The sequence below is a fragment of the Staurois parvus genome, unplaced genomic scaffold (assembly GCF_062004578.1).
Source record: "Staurois parvus isolate SC_StPar_1 unplaced genomic scaffold, SC_StPar_1.0 ptg000668l, whole genome shotgun sequence".
NCBI lineage: Eukaryota > Metazoa > Chordata > Amphibia > Anura > Ranidae > Staurois > Staurois parvus.
In genome coordinates this window covers 2,453,561-2,472,511 of record NW_028318464.1, presented here as the reverse complement: position 1 = coordinate 2,472,511, position 18,951 = coordinate 2,453,561, and the positions used below count along the sequence as shown (strand labels likewise).

The window sequence follows — 18,951 nt, the reverse complement described above, 5'->3', positions numbered from 1 at the left end:
ATTGAGTTCTCTAATCTCCCCGTCTTTCCTGAGTTGCTCATAGCATAGGTAATATTTCAGAGTATATCACCTTAGAGGTCCTTCCCTTCAACTTGCAGCCTAGTTCTTTAAATTGATTCTTAAGGAGCCTCCAGCTTCCATGTATGCTGTCATTGGTCCCAAAATGAACCAAGACAGCTGGGTCATGCCCAGCCCCTCCCAGTAATTTATCAACCCGGTCCACCACATGCCTAACCCTGGCACCAGGGAGACAGCAAACCATTCGGTTGAGGCGATCCTGGTGACAAATAATTCTATCAGTCCTTCTGATCATAGAATATCCTACTACAACCAGCTGTCTAGGCCTTCCTGCACTACCCTCACCACCCCTCCCAGATTGTCTGCCCTCCCAGCTGTTACCCAGTAACCCAGAGAAACCAGTCATAGTCCATCTTGAAACAGTATGATTTAGGGAGAGTGAATTTTGATTGGTTGCTAGCAGTTATGGCGCTTACAAAACTCTTTATTGAATAATGCTGAAAATCAATGTGTGTAAATATCTGTGCACCAAGGCCACACCCTATTCAGTAACACCCCATCTGCAGAGATCACAGTCTCCAAACTTAGTGTGTGCCTTTACACACTTAAAAAGTATAAACTTTTTTTTAATTATTGTAGTTTATGAGTAGGGATGGGTCAGAAGTGCTACTGGACTTTCTTTTTTTTCATCTGCATGTCCTCTGGGAAGATGCACCCTATATGTCAAAGTGACCATTGTCACTAGCACTGTGAGAGAAATTTCAAAGGTTTAAAATGTCACCTGACACATAATTCAGAGGAAATCTTCAAATTGGAACACTGTAATTTCTGTTATTTTGGTGACATTTTTTATCTCACTTTTCCTTTCCGGTCTATAGGTTAAAGTGGACCTTCAGGGATATTTACATATTTATCTTACTAGCCTCCAATAGTCATGCATCCCAGGAGTCTTCCGGCCATCTAGCACACATTGTGCATGGGTGGTGGTGCATCATCAGGAGGGTGCAATGTCCCATGCTGCCTCCTTCAACTGTGACTTCATTTGTGAGCTAGTTTCCTCTTCCAGGTTCTTGCAACCAGCTCCCAATGAAGTCCGAAAGGAAGAGAATGGCATGGGATACAGGGTGCAGCAGCTTATTAGCTGATTACACAATTTTTTTTATTATTTTTTTTTTTTTTAAAAGACAACTAAGTGGAAAAGAGAGGACTTGAAAATATAATTATGAAATGGAGTTAAAGTGTTATTAAAAAAAAAAAACATGACTTTCTGCTAAATGTTACAATAGATACTTTTATTAAAAAATAATACAAGGTGTAACCACTGAAAATACTCTAAAGTTTTGCTTTAAGTCCCCCTTTACTTGGCATGTTGTGGAATAATGTGCTTTCATACTCACATCAATGACAACCGAGCAAAAGATACACAGTATCCACAATATTTACATTTATCCACTTTGCCGCAGCATTCGTTCAAGTTGTGTTCTATTAGGGCACCCAATATATGACCGGAGTGCTTCATTTACTATAAAAATATTTATTTTAGTGAATAACACAAATTGGAAACAACTATAGATAAGGATAATTGTCATTCCATTGTAGTTTCTTTTTGGTCATTGTAATTCTTCATACTGGTCTGTTAAGGAAAAAAAAAAACAACAGTAAGAACATGCCATTTCAGTTATTCGGAAAGAAATTATTCCTGACAAACGTAACCTTTGCAAAGCAACGGGTTTGTAGACAGAAGAGGGAAGAAAAGTGCCTCCAAGTGCAGTATTAATAAGATTTGTTTGGACACAAGAGCAAAGCAACTCACACGTAAATAATTGTAAACAGGCTGCTATATAGAGCAATACAAAGCAGACCTCTCCCCAATCAGTGATACTTGGCGATCCGACATTTGAAGCCTCCAATGGTGGAGCGGGCAGGGTTCGTGCACCCACAACCCGGAGATGCAAAATCATGTATATATACGTGATTTTGCGCAGCCCTGCCACCCTGTAGCAGTATTTCGGCTATAGGGCAGCAGGCAAGCGGTTAATACTGCACTTGGAGGCACTTTTCTTCCCTCCTCTGTCTACATTCCAGAGCTCGCTACAGCTTCTGAATAAGCTGGTCCTAGTGCTATCTTTTTTTATGGACATGATATTGGACTTGACTCTGAGGACTATTTGATCTTTTGCGCCCTATATCTCAGTTTCTTACAAAGCAACAGGTTTATATTAACCTCTTGCCGACCGCGCATAGCCGAATGACGGCTTCACCGCGGCCGGCCAGTTCTGGGTGGACGTCATATGACGTCCTCCCAGAACGCGCTCTCCTGCGCGCCCCAGGGGGCGCGCACCCGGCGATCTCCGTGATCGCTGTGTCCTACGTACACAGCTGATCACGTGATGTGGTAAAAGGCCAATCACAGCGGCCTTTTACCACATGATCAGCGGTGTCCAATGACACGCTGATCACAGGGAAATGCAAGTGCCGGTTCTTGGCTGCACTTTCCTCACGCTGTCAGATCGTGAGGAAAGTACTGCCGAGAACCGGCAGTTGTCAGAGCGGGGATCGGCACCGATCATCAGGGCACTGATGATCAGTGCCCTGATGATCAGTGCCCAGCAGTGACACCCGCAAGTTCCGCCCAGCAGTGCGCCCACTAGCTCCGCCCACCCGTGCCCAGCAGTGCACCCACCTGTGCCCAGCAGTGCCCCCACCTGTGCCCAGCAGTGCCCCCACCTGTGCCCAGCAGTGCCCCCACCTGTGCCACTCTGCAGTGCCACCTACCTGTGCCCAGCAGTGCCACCCACCTGTGCCCAGCAGTGCCACCCACCTGTGCCCAGCAGTGCCACCCACCTGTGCCCAGCAGTGCCACCCACCTGTGCCCACCAGTGCCACCCACCTGTGCCCACCCACCAGTGCCACCCACCAGTGCAGCCCAGCAGTGCTGCCAGTCAGTGCCCAGGGGTTGTGCCAGTCAGTGCCGCCAGTCAGTGCCCAGCAGTGATGCCAGTCAGTGCCGTCTATCAGTACCCATAATCAGTGTCACCTATCAGTGCCGCCTATCAGTGCTGCATATTAGTGCCGCCTATCCGTGACCCCTAATTAGTGCTATCAGTGCCGCCTATCCGTGCCACCTCATTAGTACTGCCTATCAGTGACCTTTAGTGCTGCCTATCAGTGCCCATCAGTGCCGCCTATCAGTGCCCATCAGTGCTGCCTCATCAACGCACATCAGTGAAGGAGAAAAAATACCTGTTTGAAAAATTTTATAAAAGAAACAAATAAACTTTTTTTTTTTTTTCAAATTTTTTGCACTTTTTTTATTTATAGCGCAAAAAGTAAAGCGCCCAGTGGCGATTAAATACCACCAAAAGAAAGCTCTATTTGTGAGAAAAAAATTATCAAAATTTCATATGGGTACAATGTTGCATGACCGCGCAATTGTCAATCAAAGTGCGGCAGCGCTGAAAGCTGAAAATTGGCCTGGTAAGGAAGGGGGTATAAGTGCCTGGTAGGCAAGTGGTTAAAAGAGATAAGCAAGCTGCAGTAGCCCTCGTTACCCAAGCCATCATCAGAACACCAAGAGATTCCTATGCAAGTCTGCTAAAGAAGCTGAAATATACACAGGGCTATGCTCACTGCCTCACTCCTTGTAGCAAATCTCAGGCTCCAAGAAGGAGTGCCATATGTTCCTGCTACTCTGAAGTATTGGCCATTTCTCAGTCTGATGAAAGGTAAGTATGGATTCTATATGGCCCCTGCAGTAAAGTGAATCTGTTACTTTGCCTAGAGGTTATGGGGTCACTTCATCTAGGGAAGAATAAGGGTACTTATGCAGTAAAAATGAACATTACATATGCAATCATTTCAGGAACAGAAGCTGCGATAAGGCAGCCATTGTACAAGTACAACTAAGCCCCACACACCTTAAAAACTTTGAGTTGGGCTTCCAATGATGGGTGCATCATGGTGGGTTGACTCTCCTGCCTTTTTCCTATATCCTTTGCATGGCAAGTGCAGCATCACCATAAAGCTTTGTAAATGTCTCTTCACAGCATGTGATTCACCCTACTACCATATCAGTTTTGGTGGGATTCTGCTTTGCAGAATGGCCATAAGCTGTAACTGTTCTAAATCTTGACTACTGTGTAACAAACCATAAGGAAGCCACAGTTTCAGCAGTTCGTTTAAATTCTATACAGCATCTGCTGACTTTTGAAATGACTGAAATCTGCACTTCATTAGCAGCATGAAGAAACTTTTCTACAGCAACTGATGTACTCATGTAATAAACAGTCCTTGTTGCTGGGAGATTTCCAGTCTGAAGAAGACTCTGCCAACCTCCCTGCTTACACAGCAAAAACACAAATTGATTTGTTAAGATAAAAAGGCTTGAAATTGTGTTGCTGTGCTCCCAAGATTTAAAAGCAAGAAGACAGTAGGCTGTCCATTGGAGACTCACGTCACACTTTCTGAGGTCGCTGCAGGTACTTTACATATTGCAATACAGCATTCACTTAGTATTCTTAAGATTGCAAACTCAAAACAAGCATGGCCCTACGATCCTTCTTACATTATCTTCTTGGGCAACGATCACACGTGTGCAACTCCAAAGTCTTTACACACTCTGGCACGAAGTCGCATAGATCTGAATGGGTGCCACTGAAAACAATGGGCTGCAACTTGTCATGCAACTTTATGTGTCCAAATTTGCATTACAAGTCACAGAGGTGTGAACAAAGCCTAACTACTTTAACGATTCATTTTGTAAAGTATGGTGCAACTATAAAAAATAAGGAGCTCTATGAACAAAATAAGTCACTGTCTGCGAAATTAGACATTTGTTGCCTCTTTTAGGAAATAAAGTACCCCCAAAAAAGTAACCAACCCTGTCAATAGCTTGCACCATTTATATTAGAATAATCCTGTAAAATTAAGGAAAGCAATATCTACCTTGCAAGCAGTTGGAGTGCTAAATCATCAATTTCTCCATGAACTACAGTTGCCACTGCTATCCAGCCCCTCTAGCTGTTTGGATTGCATTTCCCCTGCTGCATACTATGATTCATCCCACCAATGCAGTAATGAAATAAGGGTCTGGAGAGGAACCACAGCACCAATCAGGGACATGTTGTCTGAAAAAGCAAAGATTTAAAATTCCACCCACCTAAAAGGCAAGTATTCCTCTTCTTCTATAGCAGGGTTATTCCAGCATCATTTTTGCAAGCAAGTGGCATGATCTCTAAGTACATAAGCAGTAGCCTTTTGTGGGGTACACACGAGAGATCACTGTACTAATACAAGTGATGTTCATGCTTTCTCCCCCCGCTGTGCTGTGTTCTGACAGGGGGACTTCCCCTCTCTTCCCTCACTGCCCCCCTGCCAGAACACACTGATCAGCATTTGCAGTCCTTGGCTGCCATGAGGATACTGGCTTTCCAGCATGACCGTTCGACAGAAGCACTATACACATGGTCCGTGTGTACCCAGTGTGTGTGTTCCTGCCAAACGGACACATGATCCGTGTGTACCTGCCAAACAGACCATTTTCGGCCCAATGTGTACCCAACTTAATTTTAAAGTGATTGTAAACCTCAGACATGAAATATCCCTCTATAGTGTGTACTTGTCTCAATCCTGAGCACAAAGTTTAATTTCTCTCTGACACTTTGTTCCTCTGCTATCAGAATGAGTCACTTCTGACAAGTTTTCCTGACAACAAGAAAATAATGGTGACAGGGGAAGACACAGCCAGAAATTGACATCCTCTGCTCTGTTCCTGCTTGCAATCAGCTCTCAGAGCTCTCCTCACTGAGCTCTGAATTTCAGTTCCCTGCCCCTTGGTTTCTCAAATCTCAGGTAGGAGGATTTGTTTCATCTATGTGTATCATCTGAGGCCAGTCACTTCACTAAGTATATGCAAGGGTTTACAACCACTTTAAGTAGGCAAGAAGGTTGAGCATAGTAGTGTGTCTGTGCTGTGTGTGAGTCAGAATGATGCCCCGCTGACATGATCTGACACATTTGGACACATTTTTAGTACAGATAGAGCTGGTGAAAGGAGGCCACCATGGGAATGTCAACTCAGCAGACACCTGTAGTGACAACAAGTGGTTTTACAGCAGTGTCTTATCCAGTCCTCATCCCACCCAGTCAGGCTTCCAGATAGGATACCTCAAATGTATCCAAGACATGCTGGCAGACATCCAGGAGTTCAGTTAGTCCTTTTCTGAATGGCTCGACTGCAGGAAGTCCATCTGAAAGCAGAGCCCATTAAAAAATAAATATAGCACAGTGCAGAGACAACACAGTCTAGTGGTTAGATCTCCTATTTCTGTTTGTGGTAAATGGGAATCTTTTTGAGTGACTACTGATTTTGGAGTAAATGGATGTTTTTGGAATTAAAAGGGTTTTACAGAAAAAAAAGCCAATCTGATCCCTGCACCAATCCATTCGGTGAACATTATCTCATTTTCTCACATTCCTTAAAGAGAACCAGCCAAAACTGAGTCACTCAGAGAATCACTGATCCACTGCAGGTATGAATCAACAGTCCCAGAGCTTTAAATACAAATGAGCAATCACAGCTCACTTCTTCAAAAGAGATCGTCATCATTGGACTTATGCAAGAATCTAATTCATTTGTTTTAAAACGGAATTATAGTCTCACTTTCAGTTTTGCATAGTTGTAGAATCTCATCTCCCATACTGATATGGCTTATTTGATTTTATTGTATAATGAGAGCATCTCACAATGTGCATTATAAGCTGTGGCGAGTCAAATAGAGCCCATCTCATTTCCTCCTCAGCCTGACTGTCTCTTGCTCATCCCTTTCATTCACTGGATTTAGATTATTTCAATCTTGGAGGCTCAACATCACATGTGGGTGTTACCTAGAGTTGGCTGCATGCAAATGCAGTCTGCCTAGAACACCCACTCCTCCAGACTGACACCCACCCACCAAGGCATTTTGATAACTGCTCCAAAAAGAGCCCACTGCCTGCACCAGGACTGTGAGCTTTTGAGGAGTACTGTCGTAAGGTGCTAGGAGGTTTGTACAGCATCCTGTAAACCCCTGCCAGCAGCCATGATCTGGCGGCATTGCATAGAGAAGCACAGAAGCTCACCGAGTCTAAAATAAGGTATACTAAGAAAACAAAGTTGTTTTTTTAATTAGTATATTGATAAAGGCAGAAAAAAGGAACCAAGGAAGGCAAATATAGGCAGAAAAAAATTCAACATTAAAATGTTATCATTCTGCAGGCTTTCTGCTTTGTTTTTCTTATCTGAAGTTGCCTTGAACTGAATCTGACTGTTACAGCCACACCACCGTGTGCCTTTCTACTGCTACTTTATGCAATGGATACCCACACTGGTAAATAGGTATACTCAGGTGGTGCAGCCAAAGTTTGAGAGAAGTTGAGAATTGTATATTGCTTATATAGCTTCTTGCATCATAGTTTTTATCACTTGGATGTTGAATTTGTATCGCCTGATGCCCGGGACATGTAGTTCCGGGCACCGGGCAGGTAGTTTTTTTTGTTATCCCTTAGCAAGCAGCAAGGGCTAACCTGTCAGCTGGAAGCATTCGCGGATTGCCTCCACACAGTGCCAGCATCCGTCCACTGTCTCCCGGGCTCCGCCGGCCCATCTGCGGGCCCAGGACCGGCTCACTGCCGTTGGCTAAAGAAGGGGAGGGAAGAGACGGACACATCTGCTCCCCTCCCCTTCTTATCCTGACTCGGAAGTGACGTTATGATGTCACTTCCAGGTCCCCAATGAAAGATTTCCCGGCCATAGAGGCCGGGAAAGAATGTAATGCAGTGTGATGTGCACAGGGGACACAGGGGAGACATCCAGGGTCTTTTAGATGTCTCAATAAAGAGAACTTGTCACCAAAAATCATCACATAGGGGACAAGTCCCCTATGTGATGAAAAAAAAAAATAATTGTAAAACATCAAAGTTACACCCAAGCACATAACATCCCCCCCCCCAAAAAAAAAAAATTAAAAAATTTGAGGGCCCTCCCCACACATATACGCACATACAAATGTAAAAGCACACATTGGGGCACCTACACATGCAAACGTTGATTGCAATGCATGTTACATATCGTCGTGCACACTAGAATGAGAGCAATAATTCTAGCAGCAGACCTCCTCCATATCACTACACTGATGACTTATAGGGGCTTTAAAAATGTCACCTATAGAAAATATAGGTTACTGAAGTTCATTGCCATTTCACGAGCACATGCAAAATTAAGGTTTTGACATGTTGGATATATATTTACTCACTGTAACCTCCTCTTTAATATTTTACAAAAAATAGGGTAATTTGCTTTTTTTGTGACCTAAAATTAACTTGCTTGTATTTTTTACTGACATTTTGTGGTAATATGTGACATAAAAAATTGGAACTACCACTATTTTATTCTCTAGGGTCTCTGATTTCAGAAAATATATCTTTGGGGGCTGTGTGTAATCTTCAGGCCTGAAATTTTTTTTTTATACGTGTTCAAAAAAATGCAAAAAGGGCTCTGGCAGCAAAAGGAATAAAGGATAAGCTGGACACTCCCCTTTCCTGAGTAGCAGCCAATCAGTGCTCATTACACTGTGAGGTCTCTCCCCTCTCTACTAGTCCCTGGGTGCGGTGCTGGAGACAGGCATGGAGGGGAGGAGGAGATAAACAGTGCAATGTGAAAAATATAACATGTTTAAGTCACCATAAAGCCCCATGTGTTTTAAAAGTCCCAGACATTCCTAAAAGCATCTCCGATTTAAGTGCGGTTTTGGGTCAATTTTTTTTTTTTTTTATCTGGACAAGTAGATTGTCAAGAGAGACAAGTAGATTGGGGCACTGATTTAGTACCTGGACAAGTAGTTTTATCAAAATTTCCACACCCCTGTATCATATGCTGAGTACCAACTGTCATCCTCTCTAACAGGCTTGTTTTAAAGATCACAATATAGTAGACATTATATAGTAGACAAGACCTTGTTCCTCATAAATTTGTTACGTACTTCGAGTCTGGATGCGGAAATTGATTTTGCTTTCAGAAGGATGAGTGATGCTGTACCCACAGAACTCCACTTCTGGGCTATAGACAATAAAACAGACAAAGATCGGATTCTGCTAATAGGTGGAAATCTCTAAAAATTGTGCTTCACATAAATAAGAAATACTACTCACTTCTTCATGACCATGTAACGCAGAGCATTTCCTAAAGTGTGATCTTCTTCATGTAAGACGAACGTTACACATGATTCATCCATTCCATTGGCCTGGACCTTTAAAGAAAAAAAAAAAAAACCCAATTGTTATATACAATTTATCATCTTCCCACTCCATAAGATGTTCAAAAAAAGCCAGGCACCTGTAATACTGATTTACCATGTTTGTGAAAAACGCTGCTATTCTAGCATTACCTACTGATCCTCCTGCAGGAAAAATACCAGAGACAGGCTCAGTTACAGTGAGCGACAACATGAAAAGTCCTCTCCTACAGCACCTAAAAACTTAGAAGTCTAAACAATTCTTTTTCATTTTTGATTGAGTGGAGAAAAGGTAAGAATAACGGTCAGCTTTTTATTGCCATTTTCCCAACTGGAAGATTTCCTCTCACTTCCTGCTGTCACCAATGCTGATACACAAGGGTTGATTTAGGAAAACTGCAGTGCACAACTCTGCATAGAAATTTAATCAGCTTCCTGTTTGTTTAGTTTTAGTAAATCTTCCCCACAATGTAAAAACAAACATCACACTATACAGCATGCCTTGGATAAAGTGATCTGTTATCTTGTTGCAGCCTATTAGTGCCACCTAGTGGCCAATAAAAACATCTGTTTACAATGTGTCCCGGGGCCATTTATATTTATTGGTACCCCAGGTGCAAATGCAGCTTTGGATTCACAGGCCTTACAGCAAGCCCCAACTACTGTGCACTGTGGTGCCATGTCCAAAGGGGGAAAGAAAAAAAGATGCTTTTTGGTGCATTGGCTGACCACTCAAAAGAATGGGCAGCCTTAATGCCATGTGTGATTAATGTACATTCTAAACATGAATGAGCCCTATCGTGTCTCTAAGACCATTTTCTTCAGTTTTGGATACAGGGAAGCAGAATTTTGAATCTGTCAACTTTTTATTGCTGTCTGTGTTCTTCACTGCAGAGATGTCCCCTTACTTCCCATTTTGATGACATCTGTGTCAGACAACAGAAGGGAATTTCCCCCATCCTATTTGATGTGTGTTATAGAACAGAAATATAATTTCCTAACAGGGACACAAGGAGCAATAAAGTCCCCTTTATGGGCAAGACTTCAAATGTTAAGAGCACTTTAACCACTTCCCAACTGGGCCATAGTAAAAATACATCCTCAGTTGGAAGTGATATAGCGGGGATATGGCTGCAGCGATGTGCCATAACCCCGGTATTGTTCTTTTCAGCCAGCAATTCCTTTTCTGCTAAAAGTGGTCTAAGAGGCGGATTCACTTGGTGCGACCCCCCCTTTTCAGTGGTTCTCGGGCTTACTTGGATGATCGATGAGCCAGAGAACCGATCTGAGCATTGTGGTGGCTGGGTATAGAGATGAGTGGAGGAAAGGTGGCCTCCACTTAGCTCTATGGCCTAGGAGGACTGGAGCAACGTCATTATATCACTTCCGGTTCTGGCCTAATGTAAACAAGGCATTTTTTAAAGCACCCCTGTCCACCCCATGCTCGTGCGCAGTGGTGAACGCATACGTGGGTCACATCCACATATGTAAACTGTGTTCAAATCGCACTTGTGAGGTATCGCCATGAACATCAGAGTGAGAGAAATAATTCTAGCACCAGATCTCCTCCGTAACTCTAAACTGGTAACCTGTAGAAATTTTTAAATCGTCACCTAGGAAGGAAGTGTGCAATAAGGAATTTTTAGTATAAATTAGGAAGAGAAAGCAAACAAGAGAACGAGGAGAAAAAAAGGGAGGGGTTAAGGGGAAAATGGGGAGGCGTAGAGCTGGAATGGGAATAGAGCTGATGAGGACAGAGGGAGATAGTGGTAGACGTTACAACACACCGATGCAATATCAGGGGGTTAAGGATTTAGATGTACTGAGCATATTCATCGGAGAAGCGAAACCGGTCCCAATAAACCATCCGGTCCGGTGGTCTTCCGACTTTCCCTGAAGAACAGAGGCCATGTACTCCATGCTCTCTATAGCGTTCACTCTGGAGAACCATTGAGATATAGTGGGGGGGTTTGTTGTTTCCACATAGCTGGAATACGGGCGCTTGCCACATTTAATAGATGTTTAAGTAGAGATTTGTGGTATTTTTTCTTAGAGGGGGGGGTCAAATTTAGTAGAATTGCTGCTGGGTCTTCTAATAGGGAAATGTCAGTAAATTTGTGTATAAAATGCAAGACTTGCTGCCAATATGGACGTAATGCCAGACACTCCCAGAAGATGTGGAAAAGTGTGCCCAAGTGAGCATTACATCTCCAGCATTGATCAGTTTCCTGAGGAAATATTCTAGCTAGAATCGAAGAGGTCCTGTACCGCCTAGTGACTATTTTATATGTTGTTTCCTGATACTTGCTGCACAACGAAGTGTGCAAGAAGAGGATCCGTTCTTTTTGCTGATCAGAGAAAGTGGTCTGCAAATCTGATTCCCACTTTGTAAGGAACGATGGGTCCGATCTAGCATGTAAGGATAAAAAGTATTGATAAGAGATCAATAATGTTTTCGGATCGGCTTTTCTCCCAGGCAAAGCTCCTCAAACGTGGTAAGCGGCTTCTGAAACATTTGCGATCTGGGGAGGGTGCTTAAGAAATGCGATAATTGAAAGCCTCGCCAGCTGTATAAGATTTTGGGACCTGAGCATGCAAAGACAGTACCAGCTGGTGCCCACCCCGTGGGTCGAAGGAAAAAGGGTGCACGTAAAAGTTTCAGTTGGGCATGATGAAAGAATGCGGAGTCCATCAAAGCAAGGGCGAAGGGCAGGTGACCTATGGTCAGTCTCATCGGACATGGAAAGCTGTCCAAAGTATAAAGTTTGAAAACAGTAATGAACCAGACCATATTTACAATATCAGCGTCACTGGTTAGTAGACATTTGCATAGAAGGGTACGAAGCCCAATTGGCCCGTAACAGAAAACCCGAAGGTAGGCTGAAGAAGTATTCCTGTATCAAGGCCCCTGAAACTTCAGGAGACAAGTACAGGGCCATACAAGTAGCTCATGTATCCCAAACCACTCTGAAGGTTTACTTCAGGTAGGGTGGCAGATTTAACATCTTGGATACCAAGATGGCATGCTCTAGCTATCCATTCCTGATGAGTAAGTCTACATATTGAAAGGTTTAGCAACTTGACCCAGAGTCATCTGAGCAGTTCCTCGTGGTGAGTTGCTTACTGTTGATTTCTTTTGGATCTGTGATTTGCGCAAACTCTGAGGCTGGCTTTGGCATGATTGCTCAGGGGGGTCTAGTGTGGCATTAAAAGTGAGCCAGTTGGGAACCGGAAGGGGATTTATGCAAAGGCAATTAATGCTGGCAGATCAGACAGTTGGCGCACCGGAAAGTACGGTTGCCCTTGCGCACTATGAGACGAAAAGGATAACCCCACTTGTATGACATCCCTAGTTCCAGAATTCGGTCAAGAAGTGGTTCCAGAGACCTACGCATTAGCAATGTTTTCCTAGAAATATCAGTAAGTAGATGAATCGAGGCACCATCAAACTCTAATACACCCACTCTCCAGGCCTGTTGTAATATCTCTTTTTTAAGGCAGTAGAAGTGTAGGCGGCATAATACATTATGTGGGCAGTCTGCCAAGGCCAGGCCTGGTTGGACAGATTAGATTGCGCCACCTGAAGGTGGTCAAGTGTGTGCTACGCAGCTTCATGGCTCTGCTCAACCCCTGTCATTCTAGAATCAATGTCTGAGATTTCTTGTCAAAGCACCTGTAATTCCCCTCTGAGAGCAGATTTGACACAGTTAGCTAAGGCCTCAAAATCCGCCCTCATGGGCAACTGTTGAATGAAGGCCCACAGGGTTTTGATCAGAGAGCGGGGTAGGCAAGGGACCACCCGGTAACTTGTCCCCAGGGGTAGCACTCGCTGTGGCCCGGAGCAAGCCATCCGCAGGCTGGCCGAGACCGTGTTCCCCGTCAGATGTAGGAGAGGCAGATGTTGCAGATAGGCCGACATCCAAAAAGTAAGATTCCTCCAAGACCGCACAGAATGTGAGCAGCGACCGTGGCAGCCATGGAGAGAGATCACTCAGCGGAGAGAATGGAGGTAAGTCACGTGAAGCATCTTGATCATAGGAGGAGGGCGACCTGGAACCCTCAGGAGTAGAGGCCTTGGCAGCAGGAGCTGGCGCCATCTTGGATCCCGATGGCATAGATACCGACTGTGTACTCAGCCGAAGATATCGCTCCATCTTCCAGTCGGGTAAGTGAGATCAGTAGTCAGTGAGTGTCATGCTCCCCAGTAGTTATCAGAGTTGTTTCAATGTGGGGTAAGGGATAGTAGGACTGCTATAGGGGCGCCTCAGGCTGGGAGCTTGGTGATCACACGTCCTCGGCCGTCCATGCCAAGACCACGCCCCTGACAAACTTCTAACATTGGCCCTGATATGTCAAAAGGTCTAGGGCCTACCTAACAGGGAGCTGTGACACCGCCGTTCCTTCCCACCTCGTGGGCGCCGCACCCTGTGAAGACGCCGAGCGTAGTGACGTCAATACGTTGACGCGTTTCGTCCGCCAATCACCGCAGACTTCGTCAGATTGGCGGTGATTGCGGTGATTGGCGGACGAAACGCGTCAACGTATTGACGTCACTACGCTCGGCATCTTCACAGGGTGCGGCGCCCACGAGGTGGGTGTCACAGCTCCCTGTTAGGTAGGCCCTAGACCTTTTGAGAACTACCAGTGGGCTATTATCACAGCGGTTCGCAAACGGCAATCCCTCAGGGAAACATATCTTCCACCGGTGGCAAGTTACTTAAAAGCTTACGGCTGTTGAGATTTACAGAGCCTACATGGCGTTAATAGGGCATGCTTCATGGGCCTAATTTACCCTGTATACTCTGGGAATTTTTTGGAATTCCTCTCAGGAGGAGAATCTACATATATATATATATATATATATATATATACGCTAACCTACTCAGGTATTTTTTGCTGTGACATAGCCACATCCTTATAAAACCGCAAATAACCTTCTCAAATTGAGCAATTTTTGGAAACCCTTCATTGGGTATATTAAACTCAGGTATCTACGGCCTGCTATATGCTATATACACATCATATGTGCTTGAAATCCACGCATCGTGTATACCTGGTCCCTCACCCCCATATACATCTTTGAAAAAGCATCAAGGACCTGATCTTAGTTCAAGTCGACAAGAGTCTTCTTGATCCTCATTGATGGTAATATATCCACATTTTTATATGTGTTTTGTTTTCGGGGTTACCTGATGCCCAAGATCTACACATTTAATTTTTTTCTATGTATATCCTCAGAATCATTTGGTACTGTGGACCTTGTTCCATTTGGGGTGGCTATCCAGGAAGTCCCTACACTTGAGAGGCGGGTATGATAGTTTCACCTTTGAGAAGGTAACAGCAGTATCCATTGACTATTGTGGAGGGAGGTCTGGTTAATTTTGGATGTGATTTGGTTTCCATATTGCTAGATACATACCATGTATTTTTGTGTTCCAGCTTGTACATTCCAGGAGGTCCCTGACATATATTGGGAACACACCCACTGAATACACGGCTCACACAAATATTAAGCAGGAAACCTACGGAAATCCAGGATAATTATTTCATCATTACACTACTCTGCCTTATATGGTGCTCTGTTGGCTAAGATGACCCTAAATTGAAGACGCTAAGTGTTTTTTAACATGATTTTATTTTTTTCATATGTACACTGTGCTCATGTTTAACCTCCCTATGATCTATGTGATCAAATAAAGTATTGTTAAATTCATTTGAATTCATACTACTCCGCGTGGATTACTTAGAAACCTTCTTTTTCAGATAGGTGTGTTCTCGTCACACTATCATATTGTTTAGTTTAATGAGCAATATATCATTTAAGTGACAACTTTGTGTAAAAAAAAAAATAATTTTCAGAAAATTTGTGGCAAAAAATAAAATATTCCATGGACTCAACATGCCTGAAAAATCCTTGGGGTGTCTACTTTCCAAAAAGGCGTCATTTGAGGGGGGGGGGTTGTACTGCCCTGGCATTTCAGCACCTCAAGAAATGTGATAGGTAGTCAGACAGTAAAAGTGGTGTAAATTCCAATATATATACCAGTTTGTAGACACAATAACTGTCACACAAACCAATTAATTTACATGTATTGGGATTTTTTTCTTACCAAAGACATGTAGCAGAATACATTTTGGCCTAAATATATGACTGAGTTTATTGGATATTTTTTATAACCAAAAGTGAAAAATATAGTTTTACTATATGGGCTCATGTGTACAACATGTATTGGGGGGTGGGGGCTCATGTGTACCACGTGCATGGGGGAGGGGAGGCTCATGTGTACCACGTGCATGGGGGAGGGGAGGCTCATGTGTACCACGTGCATGGGGGAGGGGAGGCTCATGTGTACCACGTGCATGGGGGGGGGGGAAGGCTCATGTGTACCACGTGCATTGGGGGGGGGGGGAAGGCTCATGTGTACCACGTGCATGGGGGGGGAGGCTCATGTTTACCACGTGCATTGGGGGGGAAGGCTCATGTGTACCACGTGCATTGGGGGGGGGGGGGAGGCTCATGTGTACCACGTGCATTGGGGGGGGGAAGGCTCATGTGTACCACGTGCATTGGGGGGGGAAGGCTCATGTGTACCACGTGCATTGGGGGGGAAGGCTCATGTGTACCACGTGCATTGGGGGGAAGGCTCAAGTGTACCACGTGCATTGGGGGGGGAGGCTCATGTGTACCACGTGCATGGGGGGGGGGAGGCTCATGTGTACCACGTGCATGGGGGGGAAGGCTCATGTGTACCACGTGCTTGGGGGGGAAGGCTCATGTGTACCACGTGCATTGGGGGGGAGGCTCATGTGTACCACGTGAATTGGGGGGGGAGGCTCATGTGTACCACGTGAATTGGGGGGGGGAAGGCTCATGTGTACCACGTGCATGGGGGGGGGAGGCTCATGTTTACCACGTGCATTGGGGGGGAAGGCTCATGTGTACCACGTGCTTTGGGGGGGAAGGCTCAAGTGTACCACGTGCATTGGGGGGGGGAAGGCTCAAGTGTACCACGTGCATTGGGGGGGGAAGGCTCAAGTGTACCACGTGCATTGGGGGTAGGGGGGGCTCATGTGTACCAAGTGCATTGAGGGTGAGGGGACTCATGTGTACCACGTGCATTGGGGTGGGGCTCATGTGTACTACGTGCATTGGGGTGGGGCTCATGTGTACCACGTGCATTGGGGTGGGGCTCATGTGTACCACGTGCATTGGGGTGGGGCTCATGTGTACCACGTGCATTGGGGTGGGGCTCATGTGTACCACGTGCATTGGGGTGGGGCTCATGTGTACCACGTGCATTGGGGTGGGGCTCATGTGTACCACGTGCATTGGGGTGGGGCTCATGTGTACCACGTGCATTGGGGTGGGCTCATGTGTACCACGTGCATTGGGGTGGGCTCATGTGTACCACGTGCATTGGGGTGGGCTCATGTGTACCACGTGCATTGGGGTGGGCTCATGTGTACCACGTGCATTGGGGTGGGCTCATGTGTACCACGTGCATTGGGGTGGGGGGGGCTCATGTGTACCATGTGCATTGGGGTGGGGGGGGCTCATGTGTACCACGTGCATTGGGGTAGGGGGGGCTCATGTGTACCACGTGCATTGGGGTGGGGGGGCCTTATATGTAGCTTGTGTATTAGGGGGTGCACTGTTATGTGCACCTTGTGTTGATTGGGGGGGGGGGTCACATCTATACCTTGTGCATTGGGGAGGAGGGGTTCACGTGTATGGGAAAGGAGGGGGGGATCTTATTTATACCTTGTGTATCTGGGAGTGGGGGGATCTTATGCATACCTTGTGTATCGGAGGGGGGGGGGGGTCTTAAGCATACCTTGTGTATCCGGGAGGGGGGATCTTATGCATACCTTGTGTATCGGGGAGGGGGGGGATTTTATGTATACCTTGTGTATCGGGGAGGGGGGGGGGATCTTATGTATACCTTGTGTATCGGGGGGGGGGATCTTATGTATACCTTGTGTATCGGGGGGGATCTTATGTATACCTTGTGTATGGATTTTATGTATACCTTGTGTATCGGGAGGGGGGGGGATCTTATGTATACCTTGTGTATCGGGGGGGGATCTTATGTATACCTTGTGTATCGGGGGGGATCTTATGTATACCTTGTGTATGGGGGGGATCTTATGTATACCTTGTGTATCGGGGGGGATCTTATGTATACCTTGTGTATGGGGGGGGGATCTTATGTATACCTTGTGTATGGGGGGGGGGATCTTATGTATACCTTGTGTATCGGGGGGGATCTTATGTATACATTGTGTATGGGGGGGGAACTTATGTATACCTTGTGTATCGGGGGGATCTTATGTATACCTTGTGTATGGGGGGGATCTTATGTATACCTTGTGTATCGGGGGGGTTCACGTGTATGGGAAAGAGAGGGGTCTTATGTATACCTTGTGTATTGGAGGGGGGGGCGCTCATGGTGTCAGCAGAACACTGAAGGATGAGAGATATGACATCAGGGAGGACATTACAGAACACACTGTGACACGGCCGCAGTACAAAGCTTCCAATCCAGAGACATTTCATACCACAAACCCCTCTCCTCCTACCATCTCCAGCACCGGCTGCTTCTCCGCTCCGGCCGCCATGCTTCCTCTCTGGTACCGGCTAGCTGCCAACCACGAGGAGGACCCGGAAGTCACATCAACAGAAAGGGAGGAGCGTAATGCGTGTAAACAGAGATTAACGGAGGAGGCGGAGTTAAGGACTGTGATTGTGTGTTCTGTCGGAGATGACATAGTAGTGCAAGCTGACACGGGGAGGTGACATAGGGGTACAGGGTGACATGGGGAGGTGACAGCGGTACAGGGTGACATAGGGGTGCAGGGTGGCACGGAGGAGGTAACAGCGGTACAGGGTGACACGAGGAGTGACATAGAGGTACAGGGTGACACGGGGGAGATGTCATAGGGGTACAGGGTGGCACGGGGGATGTGACAGCGGTACGGGGTGACACGGAGTGACATAGGGGTACCGGGTGGCACGGGGGAGATGTCACAGGGGTGCAGGGTGACACGTGGAGTGACATAGGGGTACAGGGTGACACGGGAAGATGTCATAGGGGTGCAGGGTGACACGGGGGAGGTGACAGCGGTACAGGGTGACACCTGGAGTAACATAGGGGTACAGGGTGACACGGGGGAGATGTCAGGGTTGTGGGGTGACATAGGGGTACGGGGTGACACGGGGAAGATGTCATAGGGGTACAGGGTGAAACGGGGGAGGTGACAGCGGTACAGGGTGACACGGATGACATAGGGTGGCATGGGGGAGGTGACAGCGGTACAGGGTGAAATAGGGGTGCAAGGTGACACGGGAAGTGACATAGGGGTACAGGATGACATGGGGAAGTGACAGCGGTACATGGTGACATAGGGGTACAGGGTGACACGGGGGAGGTGACCGGTACAGGGTGACATGGGGGAGGTGACATAGGTGTACAGGGTGACACAGGGGAAGTGACATAGAGGTACAGAGTGACACGGGGGAGGTGACCGGTACAGGGTGACATGGGGGAGGTGACATAGAGGTACAGAGTGACACGGGGGAAGTGACATAGAGGTACAGAGTGACACGGGGGAAGTGACATAGAGGTACAGAGTGACACGGGGGAGGTGACCGGTACAGGGTGAC

At 46.1% G+C, this 18,951-nt stretch overlaps 1 protein-coding gene across 2 annotated transcripts; it reads right to left on the bottom strand.

The window, feature by feature from the left end:
• Positions 1 to 1,282: 1,282 nt before the first annotated feature.
• On the bottom strand, positions 1,283 to 17,983 carry LOC149447837 (DNA-directed RNA polymerases I and III subunit RPAC2-like). Of its 2 annotated transcripts, none has more exons than XM_089651942.1 (5): positions 17,868 to 17,983; positions 9,205 to 9,302; positions 9,036 to 9,112; positions 6,184 to 6,266; positions 1,283 to 1,651 (listed from the first exon to the last, which is right to left on the bottom strand). In XM_089651942.1, exons 1-5 carry the CDS (start codon positions 17,904 to 17,906, stop codon positions 1,604 to 1,606), a joined length of 345 nt encoding a protein of 114 aa, XP_089508068.1. In that variant the 5' UTR covers positions 17,907 to 17,983; the 3' UTR covers positions 1,283 to 1,603. The 2 variants fall into 2 exon arrangements, with proteins under 2 accessions (XP_089508068.1, XP_089508067.1); XM_089651941.1 differs by having other exon boundaries at positions 17,847 to 17,932.
• Between the last annotated feature and the right edge of the window lie 968 nt (positions 17,984 to 18,951).

Bases quoted from the DNA above. Each gene is read 5' to 3' on its own strand.
- LOC149447837 (XM_089651941.1), bottom strand. From the start codon at position 17,906: ATGGCGGCCGGAGCGGAGAAGCAGCCGGTGCTGGAGATGGTAGGAGGA. The intron at 9,303-17,846 runs GTATGAAATGTC...TTTTCTTTAAAG, and splicing joins TAGGAGGAGAGGGGTTTGTG to GTCCAGGCCAATGGAATGGA. The intron at 6,267-9,035 runs GTACGTAACAAA...CTCTGCTTTCAG, and splicing joins TTTCCGCATCCAGACTCGAA to ATGGACTTCCTGCAGTCGAG.